Source organism: Hippocampus zosterae, chromosome 3 (assembly GCF_025434085.1).
Source record: "Hippocampus zosterae strain Florida chromosome 3, ASM2543408v3, whole genome shotgun sequence".
In the NCBI taxonomy this organism is placed as follows: domain Eukaryota; kingdom Metazoa; phylum Chordata; class Actinopteri; order Syngnathiformes; family Syngnathidae; genus Hippocampus; species Hippocampus zosterae.
The window spans coordinates 3341643-3355699 of record NC_067453.1 but is presented as its reverse complement, the minus strand read 5'-3'; the positions used below and the strand labels follow the sequence as shown (position 1 = coordinate 3355699).

Sequence of the window (14057 nt, the reverse complement as noted above, 5' to 3'; positions counted from 1 at the left end):
GTCAATGAGGTGGTTAAAAAGATCCTCAGTGTCAAATCCAAAGGGGTTCAATAAGATCGGCCCAGAGTGAAATATTAAGAAAATCCCCTGAGCAAGGAATAATTGCTCACAATAAAACAAATTATCAGGTGATAACCAAGAAACCTTGAGAAGGGGCAGCATATAGGGGAATACCCCTCCCAGGATGATCAAGCTGCAATGGATGCCGACCATTACCCTGCCATGCATATTTTGGGAATGTGGGAGGAAGCCGGAGTACCTGGAGAAAATCCACACAGGCACGGGGAGAACATGCAAACTTCATACAGGAAGGCCAGAACCAGAATCGAACTCTGCACCGCCGCACTGTGAGGACGACACACTAACCAGTCGACCACCGGGCCATAACTAGATATTCGAAATGTCCTCAAGGAGTGTTGAAGGCCATCTTCCACTCATCTGCCTCCCGCATGCAGACTAGCTGGTATGCATTGCAAAGGTCTAGTTCAGAAAGTTGAGAAAAGATAGTTGATGTCTGTAAGTCTGCGAATGCGGAATCCAACAGAGGAAGAGGGTATTTATTTATTACAGTGTTTTCATTTAGTCCCCGGCAATCATGCCCTGAATATCTTTTCTTCCTTTTCAATCCAAAAATAAAAAATAAAAACATCCAGCCCCCACAGGGGAAGAAGATGCCTGAATGAGTACCGCCACTAAGGCATTGGAAATGTATTTCTTCAACATCTCTTATTCGGGTTGCAAACCCTGGTCAAGGCAAGAACCAGGTAATACTGAATTAGGAAGGAGTTCAATTGTACAATCATTGGGATAATAAGGCGGTAAAGACAGTGCAAGAGCTTTACTAAAAATCTTGCCTAAATCGTGGTATAAAGCAGGTATTTGAGCCAAACTGATTTTTTTTTTCTGAGGGAATGACAGCAAACTGATTAGTCTTGTGTTCTTGCTCTAATCTTAAACAGTCCTCGATTGAGGGAAGATTCCAATGAATATCGGGGTTATGCATCTTAAACCATGTTAATCCTAAAATAACAGGACACAGCGTGAGACGGCATAACAAAAAACCTGTGCAATTCAACGTGATTCCCGCAAAGACGGAATTGAAGCAGAGCCAAACAGAGATAACATCTGCCAGCAGATGCCCATCAAACTCAGTGACTATATTAATTTGGGATAGATCCTACGTGGAACAACCTAAACCTTCAACACCGGGAACAACAAAACATTAATTCGCTGTCTCTCCTAAGATGAAGTCGACCACCACCAAACTGCATAGTTTCCTCAGAAAGTGGCTCAGGAGTCTCTGGATCTTGGTGGTGGCTGGTCATCGGAGCGTGTCGTAGTGGTGTTGGACCGGAAAGTCTCCGGGTGCATCCTCGATAGACCATGCTCTTGGCATCTCTCCAATATGCAATTAGCCAACTGTATAGCCATGGCAAGGAGTTCCTCTCAATAACTTGGTTCTTCCCGTATGGCCAAATCATCTTTCAACATGGGAGCTAAAACCGCGCCGAAAAATACGGCATAATGCACTATCGATAAATCCGCTCCCAGCAGTAAAAATGTGGAAAAACATGGAGTTATCAGCAACCAATTGGTTACCCTGAACACAATCCAATAACTGACCTCTGGCCTCATTTCCCCAGACCGGATGGTGGAATACCCGACGTAACTCAGTGATGAAATTGGGGTAGGAAGGCCAGAGATTGGGTTTAGCATTGCTCATTGCTGGTGCCCAAGGAGCTTTACCAGTCAAAAGTCTCATGATAAGCACCGCTTTGGAATTATCATGAACATATGCTAACAGTTGCTGCTCAAAAATCAAAGAGCACTTGTGAATAAATTTGCTCACATTGGCCAATTTCTTCAACATAGTGAAATGGGTGTGGCAAATTTGGTTCCTGAACAAATGTTGAGGGACGTGGCATACCATCCATGGCAGCTCAGGTATCCAAGCGGGGCGTCCCCCGCTTATGCGACTGCACGGGAGCCTAACTCCTCGAACTGGCGGGTCAGCAGGGCAACCGCGCCGCTTAATTCCTTTAATGCAGTTCCACGCTGTCCCACCAGTCGTCCAGTTTCTCTGGGTCGAAGCGCTCCATTGTTGGATTCTTCTGACACACTGGTGACACAAAACCAGGAAAGAACATGTGAAAAAAAAGGCTTGCAAATGGCAAGGAACTGTTGACACTCGAAAATACACAAGACGAAATCGTGAAAGTTCAATTACATGAAACTTGAATAATCCGAGAATAACAAGAAATCCAAAATACTGACAAGAAATAAGAAAATTACCCAGTCAGCAAAGGCATCTGGTCCGCATTTGGCATAAAGCTGGCACAGCTGGCCATGTGTCGGCACTGGCATAATGCATGTGGGCCAAACACGGCCCAGGAGTGGCAAATGAGGCACTGGCTTGACTTTGGCAAACCAGATGAGGGCCAGTTGTGGAGTGCAGTATTTGGGCCAGAAATCAATTTACAACTCCGGCCCATATATGGTCAGCCACTGTTGAGCCACCCTAAAATGCAGTTTCAGATTTTTTTTTCTACACACAGCCTTGTTTTACAAAAGAAGACTGATGCGGAATTCCATTCATCTCACATACATACACACAGACACGCACACGCACACACACATACTAATTCTGGTGCACGCTCGCGATTGCGCGTGCACAACTTAAACGTGGTCAAGTAAGATTATGTTGCAGTTGACTGGCGTCAGTGAAAGAAGACACAAGTACAAGTTTAGAATTTTCGTGTTTTTTGGTTTTTTCCTTGTACGTACTTTAATACACAACAGTCAAGTATAGATACACTCCAATACATGATCCACACAATGATGCACCGCAAACGTTAGCTGCCAACCGCCAATTAAGAAGAAGAAGGGGAAGAAGAAGAAGAAGAACAGCCCTCGCAGCCTCGCGTCTTTGGATGCCTCCGAGTGGCGTGAGGGCAGAACACCGGGGCTCTTGGGCCCCTGACAAGGCTAAATACCCACCCGCCGGTAGGGAAGGAGGTGGGGTCTCACTGCAAGGTGAGGCGCCCAGTGCTCGCCCCGCCGTAACGGAGGCGAGTGGGAGTAGCCGCCCCACAACCCTCCTGAAACAATAATCAGGCGAGGGCCCTGCCGGGGCTCTCACTGGGTGTGAATCTCACGAGTCACCAGCCGATTGCCCAGGAGGAGGAGGACAGAGCCCGCAATTAACGACGATGCTCTCTGCCCGCAGTTGCCCATGCACGCGCCGGTGAGACATCCATGTGATGTGGTGAGTAAATTTATTTCATGCTTAGGTTAACATTTGTTCTTTGTGACAGTGCACTAACAGTTACAATTTGAAGACAATTCTGTCTAGAGTTTAGCCTGAATTTTGAAGGGCGCTAGTAATAACGATTAGCATTAGCCCGAAATGGTGTGTGTGTTGGGGTTGGGGGGGTGGGTCTAGCACAGATATGACTTCTTCATGGTGGCATCGGGAAATATTAAAAATATATTGTGCTACAATTTAAGTGTTATGCATTGTTTTCTAAACTTGTCACCTGCTGTATCTAAATCGAGACTGAAGTGCGCGAATTTTGAAAATAAACTGCTCAGGTACGTCACATAGGCTGGGCGTGAACCTCGTGCGTCACAGTTTCTGTGTGCATGTGGGTTTAGGGAAAATGTAGGTGATTGAACACTTAGAGGTGCTGCCAAAAAGAACTACTTTCTGGACTGAAATACAATGAAATTAATTCCAATACAAACCGGACACTTCATACTTGACCATAAGGTTAATTTAAAACTTAGTACCTCAATTCAAAAACAAAATCTGACATTCAAATGAAAAGTTTTGTATTTGTAAGACTGAATATGAAAATAAACAGAATTTAATTTTCAGTGAAGATCAAATACAGTTTCAAAGAAAAAAAGTATCGTTTCAATTCAGATTGTACAACTCAGATTCCATTTTTCAAAATGATTCAGAGTAAAATATACAAATCCATCCATTATCCGAGCCACTTAACTTCAATTCATGTCATTCAAATTCAGCATAAACTATTTAAAAGTTATTCACGTTTAGTTTTTGGTGGCAAATATTCCGCCCCACAGCGTCACACCTCGTTTAGTTTAGGTTGTAAAGTGTCCTTGAGTGTCTTGAAAGGCGCTCATAAATGAATTATTATTATTATTATTATAAGAAATGTCAAGGGTTATTTTTACTCACCATTCATTGTTCATGACATGTACAAATGTTTGTTTTCCTAACACACTGTCCATCCTTTTTTTTCTTACAGTTCTTACAGCTGCTGTGAGTATTAAAAGCCGAACATCTTGGGCCTCAGACCAGGAAATTAGTGTCACAATCAATAGATGGCTACATCTGGCTCCTGATCGGGATGGTGACAGAAGGAGAGCATGAGAAGTAAAGAGGGGATGGAGAGCGCAACAATTTGATGGACAGAAAAATGCCATTCAAGAGTAAGCTTGGACTTTGTGTTCACTGTTAAATAAAGAAAAGTGCATTTTTCCAGTGTATGTGGAGTTATATGTGAGGTTCACAAATGATGACAATAAACATATTTTTATAACAATCTTTTTTGAGACTTTTTTGTGTGGGTCAAATATAGCTCATGGAAGATGTGGCGTAGTTGAGGTTGAATTAAGGCTGATATCAGGAACCTGTTCTGGCCCAGCGTCGGGCCAGAGCAAGGCCAGATATGATTAAACAATGTGGCTCATATCTGGGCCGAATGCGGCCCACATCATGGATGCCAGACGTGGGCCACTGCAGGGCCGTCATTCATTGAGGTATGTGGGCTGAGTGTACGTGTCGTGTCTGCTGGGCCAGACAAATTTTGCTGACTGGGTATCGAAACAACAGACTAAACATGAATGAGCTGTCTGGAAAATGTATCATGAGCAAACAGAAAGCAAGGTCAACAATCCGACAGTGACAAGGCAACTTGGCAGTCCTTAAATACATGGCAAGGCTTGATTGGTTACGAGAAACAAGTGCACCGCTGAGGAAGAATGGCCTCCACTCCAGCTGGTCTTGCAAACAAAACAAAGACCAATCAGGGAGGCCTGCATCCCTCAAGAATGGTTCCGCCTTTTCACCCAATCACAGCCGGTCACCAAAGTCTCCAAAGAGATCCTCCAAAAATTGAGAGCACACCCATACACACTGACTGATACACAACACGAGAGGGACGGCAGTTCCACACATTCTCAAAACACAAGACACATGTAACAGGTAGGAATCCGGAGTGCCCAAAGAAAAAAAGTGAAATCTACCATGGAAAAATAAAAGTATAAGACATATAATTCAAGGGCCATTATTTATATGACATGGCTATCATGCATGTACATTTTGATGTTTCCATCCTGCGTACAGCAACATACAGTACATTTTCTTGTGTGCATTGTCACATCCTCTTTGTTTGTGTATAGGGTCTACAGACAAGAACCAGGGAACTGGAAGAAATGGGAATGAAATTTTGCCACAGTCTGCTCTCCGTGACTATCGATACAAGGGCCCTGTACACCAGGACTCTGATCAACCACATGACTCTGGGACATAACGTCCTTGATCATAAATCACACAAGTAAGATATTCCCCAAACGTATTAAAAGGATGTGTTTTGAGTTACATGTCTTGATCTATTCAACAAAATTAAATACATTTTGTGCTGGTAGGTTAGGCAGAAATGAAGGACTGAATAGAGTCACATTCAGACTATCGCATGGAACACAACTACTTATTTAAGATACGCAGCATATCAGAAAAACGACAGACCTCTCACTTATTCTTTGTTATTTGCTCTTCTTTCTTTGAATATATAATTTATTTTCAATACCTTTGTTTGGGTACGACATTTAAAAAAAAAAAGGTTTTCAAACGATGCTAGTCAAGACTATCTTTTGAAAAGTTCAGGCAAAAGTGGACGTTTTTGGCAAGTAACACAGCTGTAACACAGGGCTGGAGTGAGACTCATTTTCAGCCTTGGAGTTTCAGGGTTAAATTGGCCCATTATTAGTTCAAATTGTAATGAAGGTAGATTGAATACCATTCCCTGCAATGAGATTCATATTGCCTTTGATCAAAAATCACATTTGTTAATGAACGTGCTCACAATATCATGATCCATGTTTATTTGAACATTTATGGAAACATAAATTCCATTTAAATGGATGAAAGGACAAAAAGGGACCAATAGGAAAGTTTTCATAAAATGTGTAGCTTGTAGTATCTGTCGTGTTGTTGTTGCTGTCGTGTGAATGACTTTCATTAAGATTGTTTGTCCTTCCTTCGTAGACAGCTGGCTGGTATTTATCTTGTTTTTTTTGTACGTATACATACACGTTTGTGCACATACATACATACATACATACATACATACATACATACATACATACATACATACATACATACATACATACATACAGTCTATAAATGCACACTGTATGTACATATACATCCTATTTTGTGGAATATGCCTTGTTACAATACCGGTAATTTCGGAAGAAAGTATGTAATCATTACTTTTGAAACATCCAGCTCGAGCGAATTAATTGTTTGAACAGGATACAGTTATTGTCATCTATTTCATATTTATATCACTTGGTGTAAAAATGGATACTTCGGGGTTTATAATTCAGTAATACCACATCTATAGCAGATGAGACCATGTTAAAAAATAAACTGTCTGTCACACAGCTGTTTTGAAGATGATGAGCCCCCATGTGTTGAAGAAATTGAATATTCCACATATCCTTGTCTGAAAGGAAGTGATTTGGAATTTGATCAAAGAGGATGCATGGCCAACACTGATGCACAAGGTGGAGCTGAAGGACATATTCCCCAAAAATGAAATGCCAAGATGGTGTCGGTCATTCACAATCCTTCACCTGATAACACAGATGTCTATTGAAACTCGAGATGAACCCAATGTTTGCCACTCTTTGAAGTGTGTGGAATATGACAATCATCAAGTGCATCCCAATGTGAATTAAGTTTTAGAGCACTATCAACTGTATCTTATCTTTCATTACTCAGATGAGTTTTCACTCAGTTTTTAAAATTGGATCTGACACTATGATGTGACCCAAGTGTGTAACACTAGCCGGATACTGTAATCATGTCTCCACTACTCAACTCACTTGTGGGCCATGATCTATGCCCTACTAAATATTTAAATAATTTGGGTCTGCTATATTGTCTTGGTCACTGTCATACTTACTGATCTACATTAGATTCCTGAAGATATTCTCTGTTGCAGTCACGCAAGTACGAAGTTTGAATTAATTATGTAAGAATATAATACTGTATATGAAGGGGTTTTTTTTCAGTTTGTTTGAAGTTTCCAACATTTATTTCTAACAAAAAACAGATCCATTAAAGTCCTGACTAAAACAATATTGCAATAAAGCACAAATGCAGATTTGAAAAATGCCTTGTTACATTATTTCGACTTTAAACTCAACAGAGCCGGATTAGAAACCATCCTGTTTCCTCAATAAAAATGTTTGAGTTTGAATCTGGGTTTGAATGTTTTATTTATTTATTTTCATTTTTTTATGCTTTCCTGATCTTTTTGTGATTGCATTACTTTTGGATGTATATACACACACAAGTGATTCCCAGATTGTGTCACCAGGACTGTCATGAGAGCCCTAAAATTTTGTCGAAGACAAGGTCAAAATGACATACTATAAGCTTAAAATCAGACCTTTTTGAAGAGTGGTATGAATAAATAGAGAGTTCACTCAGCACTTTGTTCTCAAGAGTTTGTAGAGTGCCATGGTACTCCATTGCTTCATATTGGAGTGCTTGGCACACCGGCACCAAGCATGTAGCACTCAAGTAAAAATACAGTATATACTATATATATTTTAAAAAATGTTATATATAACAGCTTCACTACTTTCATTAAAAAAACATTTTTATACAGATTTTGGTAATTTGTCAATCCTTTGCACACAAGTATTTACATATTTCTGTAAAAGTGGAATTAAAAACCCAAAACTACAACGTCCTCTTAGTATTCCATCATCGCTTTACTTCTCTTTATTCCAACATCACAACTCAGGACGAATTGATTTGGGGCTCCGGATCATTTGGACGTTGTTCACAGCACACTTAAACAAATACGTACATAACAATAAAACAAAGCATTATGCAAATGAGAGGCCGACAGTCACGTCCCATGTAAAACAGCTATAAACAAAATCCGGTGCGATCCGATGTTGTCATAAAAGTTGGTATGTGTGGGGAGACAAACAACTAGCTTCCCCCTGCCCTCAGCTTGTCCTTCCTGGCTGGTGCCAGCAAATATTTAACATTCAAGAAAACAACTCCTGACATGATGCCTGGAATTCCCTGGAAACCCCCCACACAGATAGGTGTGATTAGAAAGTGATAAAGGAAGTAGTAAATCACAGGAAGAAGTTAATTATTCTACAAATCCCTATCTTGATCACAATGAATATTGTGATTATAAAATCATTGTCAGCGTATCGTGCCCTGCGATTGGCTGGCAACCGATTCAGGGTGTCCCCCGCCTACTGCCCGGAGACAGCTGGGATAGGCTCCAGCACCCCCCCCGCAACCCTAGTGAGGATCAAGCGGTTAGGAAGATGAATGTCAGCGTATCCTCTCTTGCCAGAAGCGGAACAACTGATCAATCTTTCACCTCTTGAATAGGAGTAAATATGAGCATTTGGCAAGCCGCTTCGACTTGATTATAAAAGTGACCGTTGCAATCAGAGAAATATATGTTGTCTTGGACTGCAGGATGGCTATGTTCCACTTCCACGCCCAGTCATTCTTCCGAATACTGCTTAAAGTTGGGGACGCTCTGAAGGGCTGTCGCACACCGACATGTGGAACACCACCAGATTCCTCAAGAGATTTTTTTAAAAAGCCGTTCACTCTCTGAATGACCATCATACATCATCATCACCAGCACATTACATATGTGGGTAATCTTTTGTAAATGTGTCTATTGCCCACAAATATGGTTGCACTTTATACATTTTCATCAAAGCAATTTTAAATGTTGTGATATATTCTGTGTGGTTGCTGAATGTTCTTGTGGTTTTTATGTGTGTGTGTGTGGGGGGGGGGGGGGGGCATGTGCAATTTCAATGTGGTTTTTATGCAGTGAAAATACAACCAAACTCACGAAACTAAAGAACTTAATAATTGCTCCGCAGAGGTCACAAAGTAGTTGTCTGAGTACGTGTTGGCGAATGCAGATGCCGGAAACATGACAATTGGTTCCTGCTAATAACTAGATGGCACAGGATCACTAACAGAGAAACAACTCAATGGGGACTATAAACTCCATATATGTGGCACATCGGGTTATAGGGCCCACTGTCGGCTTTTGGGAAAATTGAATGCTTTGAGGTGTGTCTTAAATATAAAATATTTAACAACTACTTATGTAAAAAATATTTTAAGTAGTTGGACATACTTCAGGAAACAACTCGAACGCTGATATTTATAGTGGTCCCAACATAGTCTGATAACGGCATCTCAGTGCGTCTGCAATCGCACCGCAGTGACCTGTTCCAGAAAATGGAGCATTTTCAACTAATGCAGTAGTTCCCACTTGCATTTCCACCTGTGTGGCCGCCATTGCGCCCAGGCAGCGAGATTGAATGGCTCTAATATCTCCCATAGCTGGCCGCCTGCCATATCTTGCACTTTCTGGATCCAAACTGTGCCTCTATGGGAAATTGGTCGACAACATATTAAGTCAGTCAAGACGAGGGTCACGGGTATTCTGGAGCCTGTCCGAGCCGTCTTCATGCAGTAGATGGGGTACACCTTGAATTTGCCAACCAATTACAGGGCATACAAAGACGAACAACTGTTGATACTCACAATCAGACCAAAGGACAATTTAGATCATTCAATCAACTTACCGTCCATGTTTTTGGAATGTGGGAGGAAACCAGAGTACGGTACCCAAACAAAACCCCCACAGGCATGGGGAGAAACTGCAAACTCCACACAGGAAGACCAGAGCCGGAATCCACCTCTGCACTGTGAGGTGGACGTTAGTGATGTGTCGTTCGCGAACGAGCCGGCTCCCAGCTCTTTGAAGTGAACGATGGGAGCCGGCTCCCACCTAATAGGGAGCCGGCTCCTCATTGGGAGCCGGAAGGGTAGGGTTACGCGCACACACACACACACACACACACTCACACTCACACACGCACACGCGCACGCACGCACGCATGCACGCACACACACACACTTACACACACGCGCTGCAGTTTAGAGAAGGGGGAGGGGTTAGAGAAGAGACACACAGCAGCACACTGAGCAGCACGCGGACAAGACAGACGAGGAGACGAGAGAGCTCGTTAGTGAAAAAAAACACGGTGGAAAGTGGAAAGGTGAGAAAATGGATAGGAAACGCAGTGAAATATGGACTCATTTCAATTTAATTGATAGTTCAAAGGCAGCGTGTAGACTGTGCAAGGTTAAAATATCCCATAGATCAGGCTCCACAAAAAAAAACCTTCACAGGCATATCAGAAATGTCCACCAATCAGTACAATTTGAAGAGAAAAGACAAGCAAGGGAACCAGCTATTAATGAAGGTGCTAGTGTGTCTGCAACTGTTGCTGCTGCTGCAATGTCACAACAGCCTACATGTACAACCCAGAGCTCTATGAGCCACTTTATGCAAAAAGCTATAAAACCAGAAAAACAGAACACAATTGACGAGGAACTAATGATTGCAAGGGATTTTCATCCATTTTGTATTGGCTGTGTATTGTTGCAACATCTGTCCCCTCAGAGAGAATCTTCTCCAAAACAGGGCAAATATTAACAGAGAGGAGAAACAGGATCAACCCCTCAAAGCTGAGGCACTTGGTTTTTCTTCATGCCAATCTTCGCTAAAGGCAAGCTAAAACCTTTACCTGAATGCTGCTTTTTTTCTTTTTGTTTTACAAATTTTAATTTATAATTAGTTGTGTGGTATTCAAAGCTTACTTATGTTGTTTTACTGTAAATAGTTAAAAACTTATAAATATACACATTCAGAGATTGGAACTTTTTGACGACCTTGTTTAGAGATGGGTCTTTGTACTTTGTTTTTATTTAGTAGCACTCCATGTTGAGTATGTTCAGAAGAATATAAATAAAGCCATATAAATAATAAACATTTGATATAATGTCTATTTTTTGCATTAGTACTTCATTTTACACATAATACTACGTTATTTTTGGTATTAAATTAATTTAAGCAACAAAAAAACTGAGGAGCCATTTGGGAGCCGAAAGAACCGGCATTTTTAGGGAGCCGAGCCAAAACAGCCGGCTCTCTAAAAGGAGCCGGAATTCCCATCACTAGTGGACGTGCTAAGAAGTAGATGACCATGCCGCCCTGTTTTGTAATAATATTCATTCATTCATTTTCCAAAGTGCTTGATCCTCACTAGGGTCGCGGGGGTAGTAGGGCCGATCCCAGTTGTCTTCGGGCAGTAGGCGGGGGACAACTGGTTGCCAGCCAATGGCAGGGCACACAAAAACGAACAACCATTCGTGCCCACACTCTAGGGACAGTTTTGAGTGTTCCATCAGAGCTGCCAAGCATATTTTTGGAATGTGGGAGGAAATCGGAGGGCATGGAGAAAGCCCACGCAAGCACGGGGAGAACATGCAAACTCTACACAGGAAGGCCGGAGCTGCAGGGTTCGTACGGGTCCTTAAAGTTCATAAAAATCAGTCAAAGAAGAAGTTGTAAAATTATGTTCTGAATTGTCCATAATTTTGTTGGCAGTGAATGGATGTTTTGGTTGCCGGCCCGGCAAACAATTACAGTATTTTCTGGAAAAATCTATTCATCGAATTTATCGATCTCAACAAGTGACAGACAAATAAATATGTAGCGAGGCCACTCGAGCGAAGCACGCTTCAGCAGTCGATAGTCCGCTGCTCTTTGCTGTGTGTGCATCAGCTAAGCTTAGCTGTTGTTTCGGCTAGGCTAGCTTTTTGTTGTCGTAGATCAAAGCGTATTTTATTTGTGACGTTGGTTGCTTGGTTGAAACCAAAAGACATGCGCGTGTGTACATGTTGGCGCGGACGCACACACGGCAGAGAGCAGCGGACTTTTGACTGCTGAGGTGCGCTTCGCTCGAGTGGCGTCGCTACAAATATTCCGAGACTATGCTATTTTCAAGGGCCATGGCTGGAGAAGCCGCAGTTCCGTGTTTGGGTCAGAAAAATTGCTGGCGATTATCTTCCGAGCCGCTTGATCCTCACTAGGGTCGCGGGGGGTGCTGGAGCCTATCCCAGCTGTCTTCGGGCAGTATGCGGGGGACACCCTGAATCGGTTGCCAGCCAATCACAGGGCACACAGAAACGAAAAACCATTCGCACACACACTCACACCTAGGGACAATTTAGAGTGTTCAATCAGCCTGCCACGCATGTTTTTGGAATGTGGGAGGAAACCGGAGCACCCGGAGAAAATCCACGCAGGCCCGGGGAGAACATGCAAACTCCACACAGGGAGGCCGGAGCTGGAATTGAAACCAGTACCTCTGCACTGTGAAGTCAACGTGCTAACCACTCGACTACCGGGCCACCTTCATCATAAAAATAATAAATATAAAATGTGTGGCGACAACTGACGCTCTGGTCGGATTGAAGAAAAAAAAAACACGGGACGCGCCCGATGCAGAGGCAAAGTGAGTCCGAGAAGGCTGCTTCATCTCGGACAAAAAAAGTAAAGCCAACGTACGTCAGCGTTAGTATCCCCGGAGGAGAAACCCGCCCCGGAGGTAAAATGCGTGGCGACAACGGATTAAAAAAAAACCCCCCACGCAGAGGCAAAGTGTGTCCGCGAAGGCGGCTACGTCTCAGAAGAAAAAAGCAGGGCCTTTGGACAGCTAACATCAGCATTACCACCGCCGAAGTAGCCCACTGCGTAGGCAAAATAGGCGACAGCGGACGCTCGGGTCGGATAAATAAAAAAAAATAAAAGAAAAAAGCGCCCGACGCAGAGGCAAAGTGTGTCCTTGAAGACAGCTTCGTCTCGGACGACAAAAGCATGGCCTTTGGCCAACCTACGTCAGCGTTAGTACCCCCAAAAAAGCCCGCCTCGGAGGTAAAATGCGTGCCGACAACGGACGCTCCGGTCGGATAAAAAAAACAAAAAAAAAACAGCGCTGGATGTAGAGGCAAAGTGTGTCCATGAAGGCGGCTTTATCTCGGAAAAAAAAGCAAAGCCTTTGGGCAACTTATATCAGCGTTCCTATCCCCGGAGAAACCCGCCCCGGAGGTAAAATGCGTGCCGATAATGGACGCTCCGGTCGGATTAAAAAAAAAAAGCGCCGGGCGCGAAGGCAAAGTGTGTCCGCAAAGGCGGCTTCGTCTAGGATGAATAAAGCAGGGGCTTTGGCCAACTTACATCAGCGTTAGTACCCCCGGAGAAACCCGCCCCGGAGGTAAAATGCGTAGTGACAACGGACACTCCGGTCAGATTTAAAAAAAAAAAAGCACTGGACGCAGAGGCGGCTTGTCTCGGATGAATAAAGCAGGGCCTTTAGACAGCTAACGTCTGTGTTAGCACCCCCATGATCAGATCACCAGCAACCTCTGCGCAAGCCTGACATTGAACCTTTTCATTTGAATCAGGTGTGTTGCAACAGGGTGACGTGGAAAACATGCAGGACAGCGGCCCTCCAGGACCTGAGTTTGACACCTATGCTTTACACTGACACTGGTAAAAGATCAATGGCAGCAGAGTCATTGTTGTCATGGGCACATCGCAGTTATGGTTTCCGTCTGAGGGTTTAGGACTGTGAACAGCAGTAAATATCGAATTGCCCAGGGATGACAATTTTCCGCCGTTTTATTTCTTAAATTGATCATTTTTGTGAATCGTCTAAATCTGTTGAGAAAATTTTAGGGGGTGTCAGGTACCTTATCGTCGAGTTTTCACGAGCTTTCCAACTTCCGATTGTAAACAGCCCTGCGATTGGACATGTATGATGTCTTACTTGTTGTGATTGGTCGCTATATCGGCAAATGCAAATCACAACCAATCCGT

The 14057-nt window shown here is 43.1% G+C and overlaps 1 protein-coding gene and 1 long non-coding RNA gene across 2 annotated transcripts in view; both read left to right on the top strand.

Annotated features, from left to right (window-relative positions):
- Window positions 1–7185, top strand: part of LOC127597650 (cytosolic carboxypeptidase 4) — a 121393-nt gene extending 114208 nt beyond the window's left edge. The window contains exons 25-26 of the mRNA XM_052060825.1: window positions 5431–5585; window positions 6698–7185. Of these exons, the coding sequence (XP_051916785.1) occupies window positions 5431–5585; window positions 6698–6851 (309 nt within the window). The 3' untranslated portion in view covers window positions 6852–7185. The remainder of the gene's footprint in view (window positions 1–5430; window positions 5586–6697) is intronic.
- Window positions 7186–11407: 4222 nt separating this feature from the next.
- LOC127597778 (uncharacterized) lies at window positions 11408–12995 on the top strand. Its single transcript, XR_007961740.1, has 2 exons — window positions 11408–11888; window positions 12143–12995. It is a non-coding gene; the product is annotated as an uncharacterized LOC127597778 (long non-coding RNA).
- The last annotated feature ends 1062 nt before the right edge of the window (window positions 12996–14057 follow it).